The sequence below is a fragment of the Melozone crissalis genome, unplaced genomic scaffold (genome assembly GCF_028551555.1).
Source record: "Melozone crissalis strain CALT ecotype California unplaced genomic scaffold, PUWL_Pcris_2 ptg000033l_1, whole genome shotgun sequence".
Lineage (NCBI taxonomy): Eukaryota > Metazoa > Chordata > Aves > Passeriformes > Passerellidae > Melozone > Melozone crissalis.
The window spans coordinates 913,004-930,966 of NW_026535811.1; the positions used below are offsets into that span (position 1 = coordinate 913,004).

Sequence of the window (17,963 nt, forward strand, 5' to 3'; positions counted from 1 at the left end):
AAAAGGCAACGTGCTCCCTGTCTTTCCCTCTGGCACCCCTTTCTAAATGAGAGAGAGGTCTTCTTTCCCCAACTTAAGAGGTCCATCATTATTCCTCAAAGATATAAGAGAGAGCAAGCTTTTTTAACCAGAATTAAAAGGGACAGGTTGTGAGCATTTAACTTATTGTCTGTATAGCAGAACAGCATCTACATAAAACATCCTAACAGTGAACTTTCAATCTGCCCTGATGTCCCTTGTAGTGAGGGACAAGATCCTTTTCTGGAAAACAAGCCCTGGCCTCATTATCTGACCACCTGCCTTTCCTTCTCATCACAGACAGCAGTGCTGGTATGGAAGGTGCAGGATACACCCCCAGCCTGCAGCTTATGTGGGATGCTGCTGTGGCCTCAGTTTGTGCACGGATAATGAAAAGTTTGCTTAAATCTTCCTAGTTATCTTAAACTAGTGAAATAAAACAGACCTAGACCCTGATTAAATCAAGAGGTTTCTATAACAAGTGATTGCTTTAAAAGGTTTGGTGGGAATGGTTCAACCTTTTGGTGTAAAGAAAATCTGAGCTGCTGCTTACACACAGCAGTCCTGCAAGATGCTTGAGGTGGGTGGATGGCTTAACCTGTGCCTGCAACCAGCTTTCACTGAGGCTTAAGGCAGTGATGTACACAATGAAACTTATACTGCAGTAGTTAACCTGAATGGAAAATGCCTGTAAACTCTGTTCTCTAACTCTTTCACAACATGGAAGTTAATAATGAGTGCCTTCATGCACTAATATTGCTGTGAGCACCTCCTGTGTACTTGCTTTGTGTGTGTGTGTGTGCACAGAACATGGCACTGCAGGAAACAGTGTCCAACAGATAATGGTGTTAATGAGTTGTTAATGGGTGCCCTCGAGCACTAATATCGCTGTGAGCACCTCCTGTGTGCCTCCTGTGGGGTGTGTGTGTGTGTGTGCACAGAACATGGCACTGCAGGAAACAAGAGTCCATAGCTAATGGTGTTAAATGGGTTAATTAATAATGAGTGCCCTCATGCACTAATATTGCTGTGAGTGCCTGCTGTGTGTGTAAGGGTGTGTGCACAGGAACACGGCGCTGCAGGAAACAAAACAGAGTCCAATAGAGCCCAAAACCTCCACAGAGCAGGCTCGCTGGAGGAGGGGAAATCAGGAGGTGGAAACTGGAGAGACCCTTTTTGGGGGTTGCCTTTAGAGTAACAAAATGTCAGATGGCTCCAGCAATGTACTGCACTGATCCATCCCACTACAGATTGCCAAAGCAAACTGCCAACACCCAAGGCAGCCCTCACAGCCACAAGAACCAACTCAGCAGCCCGAGAAACTTCATCTCATCCAAAAGACAGCTCATTGCATGTTGGACTGAACTCCAGAGGACGGGGTGGCTCCAGCTGACCAACACGTGGGGAATGGCAGCTCCAGCACACACAGCACAGACCTTCCCCACCACTGGCCTCACCATGAAGGGAACTGGAAGGTGCAGATCCCTGAAGCACAGAGCTGGGTGCTTGCTGATGGCACCCCCAGCCAGCCCAACAGGGTCCAGGTGCGCAGGGCGGGGTGGATTATTCTGATATTTACACAGTATTATCAATTATAGGCTGCTGCCTCCAGAGCTCATCACCACCAAAACAGACATTTCTCTTGAGCTGCTGTTTGTCCATCATCACCACCAAAACAGACATTTCTCCTGAGCTGCTGTTTGTCCATCCAGACACCTCTGGGGTGGGAGGCTGGCTCCCTCCAGTACCACCCAGAGCTGTTCTTTCACTGACATCTGGAAGCCAAGAAGGAAAAACTACTGGGATTAAAGCAGTTTTCTGCAGGTCAGACTCAGCCTGGCCAGAGATGAGGAACTACTCCAAAGCTGAGCTTGCAAGTTCTTTAAGTCCTCATCTTGTGTGTGTTTCAGCCATGGCCATGGCCCTCCCAGCTGGGCATTTCCTGGCAAAGCAGCAGCACTGGCCAATGTTGATACTCCATATCACACATCACACAGATCATTTCAGTTCTCTACAGCAGCCACAGCCTTTGTGTGCAAACAGCACAGGTAAAATATCACCCTGATTTTTTATGCAGTGCTTGCAGATTCTGCCCTTCCCAGAGCTCCAGGTGAAGTCCAGGAGAAAAAACAATGCTGTGTGAATAATCACACCCTCTGACTACCAGGCAGTTAAAGACAACATTTTTGCTTTCAAAAGGGACTACATTAGTTAGGACAGATTTCCTCTTCACAGTTACATAAACAGCTAATTAACAATAATTAACCTGATATACTTGCATCAAAACCTTCTTGAAGTCTCCTTCACCAGCCCTGCTCTCCCTCCCACCCCACAGTGAGATTTCTGTCTGCCCCCCATGCACACAGTGGGCCAAACACTCCACACAGGGCTTCAAATAAAGGGTCAGGGGAAAAAAAGATTATCCTCAGGGAGGCAGAAATATTTTAAAATATTTCTAAATAAAAACTGAATAACGGAAGAAAGAGAAAAATATGCTGATCTGGAATATTTTCTCCACTGGAAAAGTCTTCTTGTGATCTGAAAAAACATTAATCTTAAATGATGAGACGAAATATGGTTTTTATGGCTGTAAAAGTTATTTTACAGGAAGTTGTTGTGCTGATTACAACCCTGTAAAAAATTAGCCCAGGCCATAAAATCCTTCCAGGTATGGTACGTCCCCTGGGATTTACTGCTGATCTCACTGATGTCACAAGAAACTTACCTGTTTTCTTCACCTTTCCTTTGCTATCTCCTACGCCTTCATGTCTCTGTGAATTTCCCATATTTTCTTACATCCAAGAGGATCTGAGAGCCTTTGGCTAGAGGCTTTCCCAGAGCACAAGGCAGCGTGTGCTGGCTCAGTCAGAACAAACACCCTGCCGTGATTTATCCGGCCTCACCGGGCCCCTGGTGTGTGAGCCCAGGATTAAACCCCGCGTTTCGCAGCCCAACTGGTTCAGTCAGCATTCAGCCTTCATTTCTTCCCTGAAGCAGAAATGGGGCTGAGGGGGAGAACAAGAACTGAAGACAGGGCTAGTGAAAAAAATCTGAACTATTTTAGTGAAATGCAAATTGTGTGAGCTGTAATTCAGTAAATTGTTCCGCTATGTTGCCATTGGCTGCTAGTGAACTGCACCGTCAGGGTTTGCTGCACAGATCCAGGGTCCACGGGAAAGCAGGCTCTGAAAAGCCATGATACAAAATCTCGTTTGCCTAACAGCAGGCAGCAGCTTGGCACTAAATGCCCTTTGATGTTACAGTACTGAGAAGCATCACTGCATTGTAGTTCAGACGTGAAGAAAAGCACTCAGGGACAAAGTGACCTTCCTTGCTCCCCCAGCAGGCTGAATCTGGCTCTTTCACGCTGTCCTGCCCTGATGTGCAAATGCAGAAATAATCCTCAGGTATGAGAATTCAGCCTGAGCTGGGACTGCTGTGAAGGGGGCAGAGGCAGGGCAGGGGACACCACTGGACCATGGTGGCCACACAGCGAGTGCAGAGGGGCAGCCATGCATGCACCCCTCTGGAAACATGCACAGGGACAGAGCTGCTGTGCTGTGAGAGACAGAGCCCACGAGCAGCAGGGACAGAGCTGCTGTGCTGTGAGAGACAGAGCCCACGAGCAGCAGGGACAGAGCTGCTGTGCTGTGAGGGACAGAGCCCACGAGCAGCAGGGACAGAGCTGCTGTGCTGTGAGGGACAGAGCCCACGAGCAGCAGGGACAGAGCTGCTGTGCTGCACAGCACAGAGCCCACGCGCAGCAGGGACAGAGCTGCTGTGCTGTGAGAGACAGAGCCCACGAGCAGCAGGGACAGAGCTGCTGTGCTGTGAGAGACAGAGCCCACGAGCAGCAGGGACAGAGCTGCTGTGCTGTGAGGGACAGAGCCCACGAGCAGCAGGGACAGAGCTGCTGTGCTGCACAGCACAGAGCCCACGAGCAGCAGGGACAGAGCTGCTGTGCTGCACAGCACAGAGCCCACGAGCAGCAGGGACAGAGCTGCTGTGCTGTGAGAGACAGAGCCCACGAGCAGCAGGGACAGAGCTGCTGTGCTGCACAGCACAGAGCCCACGAGCAGCAGGGACAGAGCTGCTGTGCTGCACAGCACAGAGCCCACGAGCAGCACCTCAGCTTCCCAGCCCCTGCATGGCCAGGGCAGCATCCCTGCTCTGCCTGCCGATCTGCCTTCCAGCACAGGATCTGTTCGTGTGGGGCCGAACCTGCTGCGTGCTGCGCCTCCACTCTCCCCGCTCAGCTCTCTCAGACTCGATCAAAGGCTCTTTGAACAGCAGATACACACGTGCCACACCCAGGCACAGCTGCTAACACCAGGCAAGAACACAGCAGACATGTTAATATAGAACAGCCAGCCCTGGAGAGAAGGGAGAGCTCTGCTGGTGCAGCTGGCCTTCCCTGATCAGCAGGCTGTTATGCTTACACAGAATAAAACAATACAAGCAATCATTTCATTGGGAAGGAAAAATACTTCTGTAAACCAAAGTATGCAAAGTGTCCCATGTTGGATTGTTTCAATTTTGCAGCAGAAACAGAGAAGAAATTCCACAGCCCAAGATTTAAAAAAGCCAGACCAGATTTCTGGTGAGTCAAACTTTGGATGTCCAGGAACATCAGTGTCCCCAGGAGAGATGAACACAGGTTCCCTCAAGACTAGACCCTGCTATATTTGTCAAGATGGACATGCACTGGTTATAGGCAAAAGGTACAGTAGATCATTTCCTAATCCATCTAATTCAGTGTCATTTAAGACCTGGTCTTCCTCATGACAAAGACCCAGTGTTTCAGTCTGTAAAATATCTGAGTTTCTTAACAGCAACAGATGACACAAGTCATTCTGAGCCTGAAAGAAGAATTACCCTCACTCTTTCACTCAGAAGAAAGCCTTGCCCTGTTAAACAAGAAACCAAGGGCCTTCCCTTTGCCCGTGCAGTGACCCCGCTCATGTCTGCAGTGAAAATTAAAAGTTACAAACTCCTGCCTGCTAGCAAACGCATCCCAGCTAGGGAAATCCTCTAGTTTGAGTGCCAGCAGGCCCAGGCCTGGAACTCTGTGCCTCCCAGCAAGCTGGGTGCCTGACCTGCTCTCCATTCACAGCGGCCTCCACAGCTCCCTCCCCACATGCAAAGCCTGGAAAAACCAAGCTCTGCCAGCAAAAGCTGTCAGCACACCATCGCAAAAAGGCTCTGGGGACTCTGTTCTGCCACCCTGATCCCCTCCCAGGAGTCTCGTACTCCCTGCTGCCTCCCCTGGGGCAACTGGCCAAATGAAGTCCCAGCTGGCACAACTCAGGATGGCCCAATCTATCCTTGAACTACCACCACCATCCATCTGCACATCAGCTACAACTCAGGGTCACACAAACAGCATGATACTTGAGAGGAAAATCAGTCTCTTTGGTGACCAGCACAGTTTCAGAGTTTAGTGCACTGTTGGCATCAAGCAACTAATTCTTAATACAGACATGAAACCACAAATCAAGTGGTGAGAAGGACAGAAGGTATGCTACTTAATATATTTTATTTTTCTCAGAATTTTAGCAAATTTGTCTGTAGTTCACTGGTATTTTTCTTCCTACAGTTGAACCACCTTACACTTATAAAATACTACAGATGGCACTTTCCAAGCCATGATCCAGGAGGTGACATTTCATTTTCAAAAATCACCTAAGAATTTAATTCCTAATGATTCATCTTTTAAGACTGTCACCAAAATGGACTTTCTGAATAGCTGAACTGATTGATAGATTCACAATATGTTTGCATAGGTTTTCTTGTAAAACAGCCACAGGATTAAAATGTATAAATACAATAAAGTAAACAACCAGGGCTTTTTTTCCCTGTCCAAAGTGTAGTTGCTCGCATGTGTACATACACACATGCATAGATCTATTTGTACTAGCATGAGTAAACTTAGCAGACTTTGTCCTAAGTGTATCAACTACCAGCGACAGCCATAGATATGCAGATAAAAAGTATGTAACTTAAAAAAAAATAAAACCTAAGCCAAATAAACTTTGAATGAGAATATCTAGATAGACAGAAAGGTACGTTTGTAGCTGGACCCTATGAAACAAGTTGTTGCCACAAAGGCCGAAGGGAAGGCAGGGACCCCTGTTTGTTATAAGCCTTTAGAGAAAGATTAAGAGCACGGGGAAAAAGGCACTCCAGTGTTTATCTGGGCGGGCAGCCAGCCTGCAGCCCAGGGAGCAGCCCAGGGAGCAGCCCCTCGCACTCCAATCCCCCTGCCGGAGCATGGGGCACGGAGCATGTCAGGAGCCAGGCAGCCAGCCTGCAGCCCTCGGAGCAGCCCCTCGCACTCCAATCCCCCTGCAGCCCTCGGAGCAGTTCCCTGCACTCCAATCCCCCTGCCGGAGCCAGCCCAGCGTGCCCTTACCTGTTCCAGGCGGCGTTGGAGCAGGCCCGGCGCTGCTGCGTCCCCCGCTCGTCCAAGGCTGCCTGCTCTCTCTTGCCCAGGTCACTGAGGCTGGGCGAACTCATGAACTTCAACCTGCGAAGAGTCCTCATGGTCAGAGGTGTGTGCGTGCGGCAGCTACGCACACGCCATCCTGTTCACACGCACGCACACGCGGCTGGCGCAGCGGCGCAGCGCGAGCGGTTCCCTCCGGCTGCTGGGCAAAAACAAACTTCCAAAAGAAAGAAGAGAGAACCGGTCTCTACGGAGCACACCTCTGCCAGCAAGAAAACAAACCTTTAATCAGATCAACTCTGACGTCACCAACTGTGGTTAATCATTTCTCCGGTCCTTTCAAGAAATAAGTCAAACTTCTGGCTGCTGCCACAGCGCACTGAAGAGGCCCCTGTAACCGCAGCTGCCCCAGCACGAAGGCTTCCCTTCCCTTCCCTTCCCTGCGGTGTCCCAGGAATCTCCCTCAGCACTGCGCTGCTCCACCTGTCACAGCAACTGCTCGGTTCCTCCAGCAGCCTGGGGGGCTCCTGCAGTGCTTCCCAACCTCTCCCCCTCTTCCTGCGCTCATAAATGGAAACAAAACTGCAGGGCCACGGACAGGAACAAAAGCAAACCAAACCAGCAAACCTAAGAACCAGCACTGACGCACTGAGACTTTACTGTGAAGTTTCGTAACTCCTGTGCCTGGCCACGTTAGGACACTGAATGCTCACACTCACACATCCACACCCTCAGAGGCTGCTCTGGCTCAGAGCCTCGCACAGAGGACTCACCAGCAATGTAACTGCCGAATGAAAAGTGATGGGCTGGGCTTTAGCATTTGCAGGAATTCTTGGTGGCCCACACGACAGCCAGACGCTTTGCCTTTCTCTGCCTTTTACTGGTTTTATTTTAAATTGTGCTAACAGCTGCACGACGTGGGGCACACTGTGTTTCTACAAAAGCCCCGTGTGTCTTATCTCCAAAGGGAAAATCTCTCTCTGACTGCAGCTGAAGGATGTGCTGCCACCAGACTCCAGCCCATGCTTAGTTCACTGTCACTCACTTGCAGCTCCGTTCCAAACCCAGGAGTGCCTGGCTCACCTTTGGGAAAGCTTGAACAGATGGAGCCAGAACATCAGAATGGCTCTTCTGTGGCTACTGCTCTGATCTGCAAACGGTCTGGTAAAAGCCACAAAGGCTGCTTGCAGAGTAACCTGCACTCACTGCAAAGGGGCTGCAATACAAGAACCCAGCCTTTGCTTTTTTTTTTTCTTTCTGTTTTCCCCTTACCCTTTTCATCTGTGATAGCCTGTTGTCCAGATTCAGGCTATAACCAGATTTGGTGTCCAAATAACAAGACAAAGCTTACAATACAGGAAAACTCAATTTCTCACAGAGAGATCTGCCCCATGTGCATCATATACTGACATGTTTTAGTAAAAAAAAATTCCTCTCACTATTCAATTGAGGTCAGATAAGATTATTTCATATAAATATTTACTTCCAAAATTTGAATTTGGTGTTAGCTCCATGGGGACCAACTGCAGAACGACTTAGAGAAATAAATATATTTTTACCTTGTGCCAGTTTTAGCCATAGTTGTTTTATCCAGCTGCTTGAATTAGCACTGTATTAACTGCCCTTCCCACACCAAAATTCTCAAGTATACAAACCAGCATCACAGTAGATGGCATGTAACATTTCACACATCTAACCTATGGACAAAGACATTACTATCCCCAGTCTCTGCCAGAGTTTAAATCCTTCAAACAAACAACAATCTATTGTGTATATGGCAGCAAGAGGAAAACAAATATATATATATATATATATATATATATATATATATATATATATATATATATTCATATTGTAAGGGATGAGATGCCTTCTACAGCATACAAGTGAGGGAGCAAACACATCTCCAGCAGAACACTGCTTTATCCAACCAGGATGCAGGGTACTTCATTTCTGTGGACAATATGGCTGGGGAGAGCAGCGGAACACAACCCAGCCTAAGCTTCTGCTAAGGGCTCAGATAAAATGCTTGTTTGCCCTGTTAAGTGAAACAACGAGTTAGATACACAAGGGGCAATCTAATTCTCTCTAATTTCATTTTCCACCTAGCTCAGGAGCTTTTCTGCTTGTCACTTGCTGTGAATTTGATAGGTTTTGCAAAATGTTATTATACTGGATTAGATCCTTGGACTTTTTAACTCTTTGATTCCATCTGCATGGTGAAATACTACACCTGCAGAAGTCATTCTATTTATTTACCACCTCATCAACTGCAGTAACCAGTACTAGACTCAGAGTCAACACATGCACCAAAACCACAGGCGAGCCAGCATCTCAATCTCCTGAAACATTTTTAACAGGGGACAGGCTTTCTCTACACTCCTTTCTCCCTTTTATGATTGCACCTGACCAAATGATAAATAATTTCAACAAGGGCTACCTCCACCCCTAACTGCAGAGTAATACTTCATACTTAAACTATGCTGTGAGTCCACTGACATGCCTGACTTCACGTCAGTCATTAACTTGACCTGAGCAGCTCTTGGGTACGAATGGCAAAGATAAAATCTGCACTTCAGCACTCCAAGTGAAGAGAGAGGTGGGGTGATGTGCCCAGGCCACCCCATGAGCAGGTGGCAGGGACACCAGGAGATCCTGGGCCCGTTTCCCATCCCAGCAGAGGAACGAGTGGATCCTGCAGGGCACAGGTAGCTGGGGATTTCTGGGGTCAGAGGGCAGTGCAGGAGAGAACAGCACTCCTGGAAGTGCTTGTGCTGAGCTGCACCTCTGCAGCCCTGGGGCAGAGCTCTCCATGCATGCAGCCCTGGGGCAGAGCTCTCCATGCAGAGCTCTCCATGCAGCCCTGGGGCAGAGCTCTCCATGCAGAGCTCTCCATGCATGCAGCCCTGGGGCAGAGCTCTCCATGCAGAGCTCTCCATGCAGCCCTGGGGCAGAGCTCTCCATGCAGAGCTCTCCATGCAGCCCTGGGACAGAGCTCTCCATGCAGAGCTCTCCATGCAGCCCTGGGGCAGAGCTCTCCATGCAGAGCTCTCCATGCAGCCCTGGGGCAGAGCTCTCCATGCAGAGCTCTCCATGCAGCCCTGGGGCAGAGCTCTCCATGCAGAGCTCTCCATGCAGAGCTCTCCATGCAGCCCTGGGACAGAGCTCTCCATGCAGAGCTCTCCATGCAGCCCTGGGGCAGAGCTCTCCATGCAGAGCTCTCCATGCAGAGCTCTCCATGCAGCCCTGGGGCAGAGCTCTCCATGCAGAGCTCTCCATGCAGAGCTCTCCATGCAGCCCTGGGGCAGAGCTCTCCATGCAGAGCTCTCCATGCAGAGCTCTCCATGCAGAGCTCTCCATGCAGCCCTGGGACAGAGCTCTCCATGCAGAGCTCTCCATGCAGTGCTGCTTCCAGAGCAGTTCCACAGCACAGACTGCTCGCCACTGGCCATGGAGAGGGATGAGAGCCCTGCTGGACTTTGTGGGAGGGAGGGGAGACCTCCCAAAGGCTCAGTAAGGAGCACTACAAGCTTCTTAAACAGAACAGCTGTACTCAGCACAATCCCAGAGCGAGGCTGTGAAGCACTGGCGGGTTAACTCATTCCAACCCAGCATGCTGTACATGGTACTAACACCACTGCTTAGCTCACACAAAAGCTGCAGCTCAAAGGTTAAGTAGTTTAGAACACAGCTACCTCAGTGAGGAAGGCACTGCCAGCCCGAGCTCCTTCTCTTCCCTCCAACATTTCTCCTGTAAAAACAGGCCAGTTTCTACTAGACAGAATTCTGTCATCTGTGGGGCCCACGTCCTGCGAGTGACTGCACAGCAAGTCCCAGAGCCACAGGGGAATTTCTGCTCACCTGGACTCACTTCCATCTCAAGGCCTGAGACAATATATTGGTAGGTAAATACCTGGAAGTTGAAGAGGATTTATGCTTTCACTAGAAAGCCATGTTAACATACACATCCAGGACCTTGTATTAGACACTGCTTTTAAAATCACAAGGGTTACTCCACAGTTCCCTCCTGATATGTCATTTATGTCTGCAATATTCCTACTGGGACCTGTGCTTTAAAGACTGTATTGCTGTGCCTAGAAAACATCAGAAAAAAAATCTGGGCAATCATCCCCAAACGTACGTTTGATTTCAAAAGAATGAGATTTGCTGAAAAAAAATAAAGGAAAAAGAAAGAATCATACATTTTATTTACTAATGTTAATTTTTACAATTTAATTGTACTGTCTACTTAAAAGTTTCTTTTTGATCATGAGGAGAGGGAAAAAGAAGCAAAAAGTGATGTTCACAATGGGAAGCATTAAGAAATCCCCACTATATGGAATCCCTAATAAAGCTGTGACTGCTGTGGGTCAGCATGTTTTAGACCACACCACTCTGCTGCTGCAATGACAGGTGAGCACTGCAGTGGGATCAGCACCAGGGGGAAGATACAAACAGCAACAGAGTGTCCTCTCAGCTTTATCCACCCTTCAGAGCTCTGCCATGAAACAAAACTGCTCAATAAATACAGATTTCAACTGGAAAAGAAAAAAGCAGCCCACTACTTCCCTTCATCTCTCTTTTGGAGAAGAGAGCAGAACTTCCCATAGTGCTGTTGAGTGGTGTGCACTTTGTAACCAAAGAAAAGAATAGTAAAGTGTCTCTGTGGCAGAAAGGAGTTAAAAATCTCCCTAGAGAAATGCATTTCAGTTTTTCATGAACTGCACCACAAAGCTCAGGGCATGCCTTGACACATGCCAGAGCTCAGGAATTAGCCTGACAGAGCAGCACAGCCCTGTTAAAGGCACAGCACAGCCTGCCACACCAGCAGACAAGGCATGAGGCAGAAGGAAGGAGGTGCAGTCACCAGGAAAAAATAAAAACAGCCAGGAGGAAATGAAGCTGTAAACCTTATGACTCATCAATTCTTTTGCTACAGTGTCTAAATAAAGCTCCTTTATAATCAGAAAACAGAGAATAAAGAGAGCAAAGAAAGCATGAAACCAAACAGGGTCTATTTCCACCCTTCCTCTTCCATCCCACCGACTCTCTGCAACCTCTGGAGATAAAGGCATTCCTAAGGATGCCTTTTGTTTATTGTGGCTAGTCCTAGGACACCTTTGGTTTTACTAATCCTTTATCTTATTTTTGCCCTCACCACAGCCAAGTACTGATTTGTGAGAGAGGACTCGGCCTTACTGGGAAATCTTCCCACCCTCTGGAATACCTCCTGTACCTCTGCATCCTGAGACCAGCCATGCCTGCACAGCCTCAGCTGCCTCCCTTGGCACTCAGACCCCAGTCCCCAGCAGGACCTAGCACAGGCTGTGAGCTGAGCAGCACCTGCTGAAAGCACCCATCAAATCCCACCCCTCTGCCAGCAGCTCTGGCTTTACAGAGCACAGCAACACAAGCAGCTCTTGAACTACAGGAGACAGCTAAATCTGCTTTGTCTTGCTTTTCAGGATAAAGGCACCAGGAGAGAATCAGGACAGGAATAGGCCTTTTCTACCCCCATCCAAAATATCAAGCTTTCATGATAAATCAATTCTCCTGGCTTGTAGTACAGCTCCTAGTTATCTCTGTAAAGGTTCTGGGCATTAAAGACAGTGCAGTGGTCCCAAAAATGCAGCGGTTCTGCTGGAGGAGTGAGGACCAACGCTCTGGATTACACACCTGTGGCATGACCACCTTCCACTCACGTGCCCCAGGAAAGGAGATGGATGGGGTCCTGAGTGCCAAATGTACCCGTTTCAGGAATTCCTGCTGCCCACCCAGTGAATTAACAACCCATTAGCCCAGTAACCAGGGTACACTCCAACACAAGCTCACAACTTTGCACTTAAACGGGAGTCAAATCTTACATTTTGCTTTAGAAAGCGAGGTCTCAAGAGTTCTGATCAGTAAGTAAATCAAACATTTAAAATACTTTGTGCTCTTATTACAGGATCACGAGACAGTGGAAAATTAATCTTACAAAGTAATTGAGCTTCTAATACACGTGATTTTTTGCCTTCCTGATCTGTGTCAATTCTTTCCTAAATTGCCATCTTGCATAATTTCAGTTGGCTCCCAGAACACCATGACCTCAATGCAGCAGCCACAGTATCTCAGTGCTGTCCTCTACAGTTATACATGGTACCCTGCCTCCCAAATCTGTGAGCCCTGAGAGATCAGAAGCACGTGCTGCACAGTGCTATTTTTCTTACACACAAACATTTCTGATTCAAGGTCTCCCAAGAAGGCTCTGATTGCCTCGGAAGGTCACCAAGACAGAGCCCACTGCAGCAACTCACGGGGTTTCTGAAGAGCTGCACTGGTGGGCAGCTGCTGGTCACAAGGGATATCCTGCCTTTCTCCCAAAGCCATGACATTCTTGTGCAGTGTTCTCTCTGAGCATGGCTAGAACACGAACACGACAGACTCCTGTCCCCTCCTGTGCCCACGGCAGGGAGGGGGCAGTGCAGGAGCCAGCTCTGTGAACGTGGGCAATCTCTGACTCTGCTGGGATTTGCATGGTGCTATACAGCCCTGCGGAACAAATCCCGCAGCCCTGCAAGAATCAACAAAAGCCTAGTGCTCGACACAAATGGATTATTTCAGAAAATTCATCATTCTCCCTTTGCCCTCCAAGGATATCTTTCTGAATAGAACAATTGCCAGAGAGGTTTAAAACACAATCCCAAATTGCAACATCTACCTGTGCACTTGGACCCCGCAGCACTCGGTGTGATGGAACTTGCACAGGAACTTAAAAATGGGGACACTGTAGGAAAGGGCAGCTACCACTGCAATAAAGTGGCACAGAACAGGAATTCCCACCATTCCCATCCCACACACATTGGGAACAAAGCATGCATTACTACCAAGGAAATCAAAATAAAAATTTTCAAGAGCCAACCCTTTAGAAAAGACCCCATTCCTTAAAAAACAAAGGAAAAAAGCTGAAGCCATGGCAAAGGTTACATTCTGCAGTTTAGTGAAGTAAATAAATTGCTATACATTCAGAAAGAAAATCCTTTTGCAGGACAAAACTGACAACTATTTTCTGGGAAAATTTCTAAGTTGTTTCCAAAAAAACAAGATTTCCTACATGTGATGATAACGTTAAAAGGAAAACCGAACAATAGCAAAGACAGAGTAAGCACATTTACTTCCTTTTCACATAAATGCACTTGCACACCCCCATACACACTCTCCTTTGACAACCAGCATTTAACAAAAGAGATTTCAAGAAATCATTAAAAATCTATTTCTTCCTTAAAACCTTGAATCTCAAACACCAATCCAATTCTAACAATAAATATTGAGGGTCTGGCCAGGCCCCCCTGCAGGAAAGCTGCAGCTGTGTAAGACATTCCTACAGCTCAGCTGTTCCGTGTCCCTTCTTGCAACACCCAAATATATATGTATATAAAATTATATATATATATATATACACATAAAAATATAAAATTATATCTATATCTATCTCACACATGGCCAGCCAGGGCAGCTGAATCTATTTCTGCAGCACTGCCTGATCCTGGTGAGCAGCAGCTGAATGCTCCTCTCGTTCAGCTCCAGGGCACTGTGGGGTGACACCCCAGCCCTGCCATCACCCACTCTGCCTCTCCTCTTTCCTTTTTCCCTCAAGGACACAAAGTTATTTAGAGGCTCCTCTCAGGCAGCAACAACTCAAGCAATTTTCTGTATTGCTTGCTCACAATCCTGATTCAGCTGTAAATAGATTCCCAGCTGAAAGTTCCTGCATAGCATTTTCTGAGTTGCATTAAGGCCAGATGGATGCAGACTGACATGCACTGATGCTAAAGACTCCCAGGCACTGCACTATTATTCAGGTATTTTCCTGTGGCACAAATATTGGAGGAGAGACGTTAACCCTACAGAGTCCAACAAAACGAACTCTCCAGGTGTCTGAACTGGGAAACATTTTCCAGCTGGAATAAGTATTGCAGAAATATATGCTTACCTGCTAAAGGGAGAAGTAAACAGGACTGAATAGCAAACAGGGCAGACTCTGCAGCAGGTTTCCCAGAGTCAACATGGAAATTCTTGACAGGCAACACAAACTGGTTGAAAAAAGTCAGGCCCTTGCAAAAAAGTCACCTCTGCAAGAAAAGACCAACAAAAAATCAGTATTGTAAATATTGCTATTCTACAGTATGTTTCAGGAGTGCACTAATAAACCCATAATGACACACACAGAAGTAAAATAAGCACAATAATCAGTGCTGTTCCACCTCATTGCTGACTCAAATATTTCTTCTTGCACTTTTCCCTTTTCTGTTTTATTTTCTTCATGGAGAGCAATTCGTTGCCACCATCATTAAAAGCTTCACTTACCTCCAAAGAAGGCACAGGACAGTGCAAGCAGTTTTGTGTCCCAACATCAAGGAGGTGACAGAAGAGGGTTTGAAATATGCTGCATGATCTACTGTGATCTGCTTTGGAGAGCAGCTGTCCTGGAAGGCCCAAGAAAGCCTTACATGAAAAATTTAGAAATACTAGGAATTCTTTGTTTAGGGCTTCAAATGATGGGTACAATATCCCTGCCTGCCCTGGGCTGGTCCTCAAGTGCCCCTCTGTGGTGACTATTAACACAACTAACAAACCCAGAGTGGGTAAATAGGACAGAATTAAGAATTATGTGACTTCTAACTCCAACATAAACACCTTCATAATTAAAAGACTATTTTTTCAAATAGCTGGCCAATAAATATAGAACACTATTAGGCAAGTAATATATGTGTGTGTGTATATACTCACACACACACACATGTATAGATATATATACACACATGCACATACCATACACACAGATACACAGTGGTATTCTGAGTACAGTTCTTCATGCCTTGCACTTTGCAGTTTTTAGTACCAATTCTAACTGCTAAATTTAACTAAAATACACATATGTCCTTCTTGGTTTAGTTCATCCTCGCTATAAATCACTCTGGGTTTTGTTTCATAACATTTCACACTCACTTTGCAAGGATGTGACTGCATGCATTTAAAAATATGTATTTTAAAGTTAATGTTTGCTGCACTTCAGAGAACAAAACAATCCCCTTATATTCCCCCTTTGTCTGCTCCTTCACTCTGTTGCCACTAATTTTAGGTGAACTTAGAGCACTGGGCAAGGTCAGTGCATTCTGCCTGCAACGCATTGAGGAGCACGAGCACAGCAGCTCACAGAGAGCTGCAGAAATCACTCTGAGCTCGGAGCTGCAGAGCCCTGCACTGCTGTCCGGAGCCCCTGGGCCAGGGTCAGGACAGCAAGCAGGAGATAACAGAGCAACGAAATGCATCAGCAGCACACAGCAGATAACACAGCAACCAAACCACACAGGGACGTGGTGCAAAACCCGAGGCACAAACATGGTCACCCAGAGAGATCCCACCATGTGCTCAGGCTGAGGCTGAGCAGCAGGCCTCAGCCAGAGCTGCCTCACACGATGCACCCTGGGCAATGTGTGGCTGACACCACCAGCATGATTGAGCTAAAAATCCACGGCTGAGATGCTGGGGCTCTCTGTTTAACACCAAACCCACTGCTTTAGAGTCTTTCCCATCACCTGTGCAGTTACCTGCAAGAAACGCAGCATTGCAAGAACCCTTCCCAGCTGACATGAGCAGAGACTTGGCTGTGGGGTATTTTATGGGGTATTTCATGGGAAACCCTCCCAGCCACGCCCTGCTCCCTGTGTTGGGATGTGTGCCATCAGATCCAGGAGTTTCTGTGGTAAAATACAATCCAGCCACTTTGATTGCTGGTTTGTGCCCATAAACGCTGGGCCCATTTTGGGGTGAGTTCGGAGACCCCTCCTGTGGGTGGAAGCACGGGGTAGCATTTCCCCAGTCGCCAGGAAGGGCTCCCCAGGGACTGTGGGCTCCGCATGGCGCTGGAGTATTGAGGCACTCGGCGATGTTTCCACCTCTCTCAATCACTAATCTTTCTCTTGTACAGCACTGATCAGGTGCATTACCTTTCTGACTTCTGCTTGCTGCTAAAGCCAAGCATGAAGTTTTATCAGATGTATCACTTTACTTTTGTGCTGCCTTAAAACTCACAATAAAATGAGACCATTCTTTCCACTGGTGTCTGTGCCCTTTAAATCACTCCTATCAATGGCAGAACACCTCCTGACTTCAAAGGGATATTATCAACAGAGAGCACAATAATAGCAGATTTGTTCCCAAAAAATGAAGTGCTTATAGGTATGAAAACATTTTTGCTTGGAGAACCTGCTTTGACATTTCTATGCTAGCAGACTAAAAAAAAAAATCCTCCATTTTGCCTATAATCAGTGATAATTTGATCAGCCAGGATAATAAACCTACATCATAGTGCCACTCTTTAGGATTTAAGGGGGTCATTTCAGAATAAAATTGCACTGCCTTTTTTACTTAAACTGACACTTAACTTTGATGATTAAAGCCCAGCTATTCCATCAATGCAAGCGTGAAGTATAATTTTTTTTTTTAAAACTTGTTGAAATACATTTATCTTGCCTTTATTGAACATTCAGTATACCTAAAATACTTATAGGTTCAGGAGAAAAAGAGAGTGCCTAGAAAAACCCAACTCACGATGCTGCTGCATAGAAGTTCTGGGAGACTGTAATGAAATATTCTTTTCTCCAGCTGAGCAGTTGGTGCATTCTTTGGCAGATAAAGCAATGAAGATTTCACTTGTCATCAAGTATTGATGCCTTTCCTTAAGCCAAGCATTTCCCAGCAGCAGGATTTCAGAATTGCATGGCAGTTTTCTCAGGCACACACTGCTGGCCTACACTTGGCTCCAGGGACAGCAGACACGTGAGGCTCTCAGAAGAATCTCTGTTCATGACCCAAAATTACCTTCAGGAATTCTGTAGCTTTAGAGACCTCCTGACCAGCATGGAAACAAACAGGACTCCAGAGGCTTTTGGACCCTGAAGCTGCCACACAATCCAAACTCATCCCAAACTACTCTGAGCCACAGGCAGTACAATTTCCAGGTAAATTCTACATGTGAAGCAGAGGAGCAAAAGGTGCAGTATGGTTAGTGATGCTGTTTGTCAATTTGTTCAAAACCAAAATGTTACTCCTGGCAGCCCGTTTCTGTTGCATACATTCTGAGTTTCTTTTCCTTTGCATTAATTACACTGAGACTGCTTTTATATCTCTGAGGACATAAACTAATAAAGATTAAAACCTAAAGGAAATAATTCTCCTGAAAATCCTTTGTGCTACTCTTAAAAGAAGCCAGATGAAAAAGTTACAGAAAGCTCTGGATTAGAAAGTGTCAAATTTAACTCTGGAGACAAAGAGAAAGCTAGAATGTACTACAAACAAAACTGTAAATTTAAGGGACTAATTACAGGATTGACACGGTCTAAAAGCATCAATATATCCCCCATCTTATCTCAGATTATGACTTTTTCAATACTCAAGGCTCCTGCTTAAAAGCTCTCGTCACACTCCCAGCTCCAGGAATTCATATTTAGAATCTCTC

At 46.8% G+C, this 17,963-nt stretch overlaps 2 protein-coding genes across 7 annotated transcripts in view; both read right to left on the reverse strand.

Annotated features, from left to right (window-relative positions):
- The window catches only part of ST8SIA1 (ST8 alpha-N-acetyl-neuraminide alpha-2,8-sialyltransferase 1), a 317,230-nt gene that overhangs the window by 153,082 nt on the left and 146,185 nt on the right, over positions 1 to 17,963 (reverse strand). The window lies entirely within an intron of this gene.
- The window catches only part of PRR5 (proline rich 5), a 58,136-nt gene that overhangs the window by 25,574 nt on the left and 14,599 nt on the right, over positions 1 to 17,963 (reverse strand). For 3 of the 6 annotated variants that reach the window (XM_054282165.1, XM_054282163.1, XM_054282166.1), the window contains exons 2-3: positions 14,436 to 14,574; positions 6,431 to 6,544 (exon numbers count right to left, since the gene is read on the reverse strand). In XM_054282165.1, coding sequence (XP_054138140.1) covers positions 6,431 to 6,534 — 104 coding nt within the window. In that variant the 5' untranslated portion in view covers positions 6,535 to 6,544; positions 14,436 to 14,574. Of the gene's footprint in view, positions 1 to 6,430; positions 6,562 to 13,163; positions 13,252 to 14,435; positions 14,575 to 14,809; positions 15,185 to 17,963 lie in introns of those variants that run through there. The other 3 variants (XM_054282164.1, XM_054282167.1, XM_054282162.1) reach the window with 3 other exon arrangements.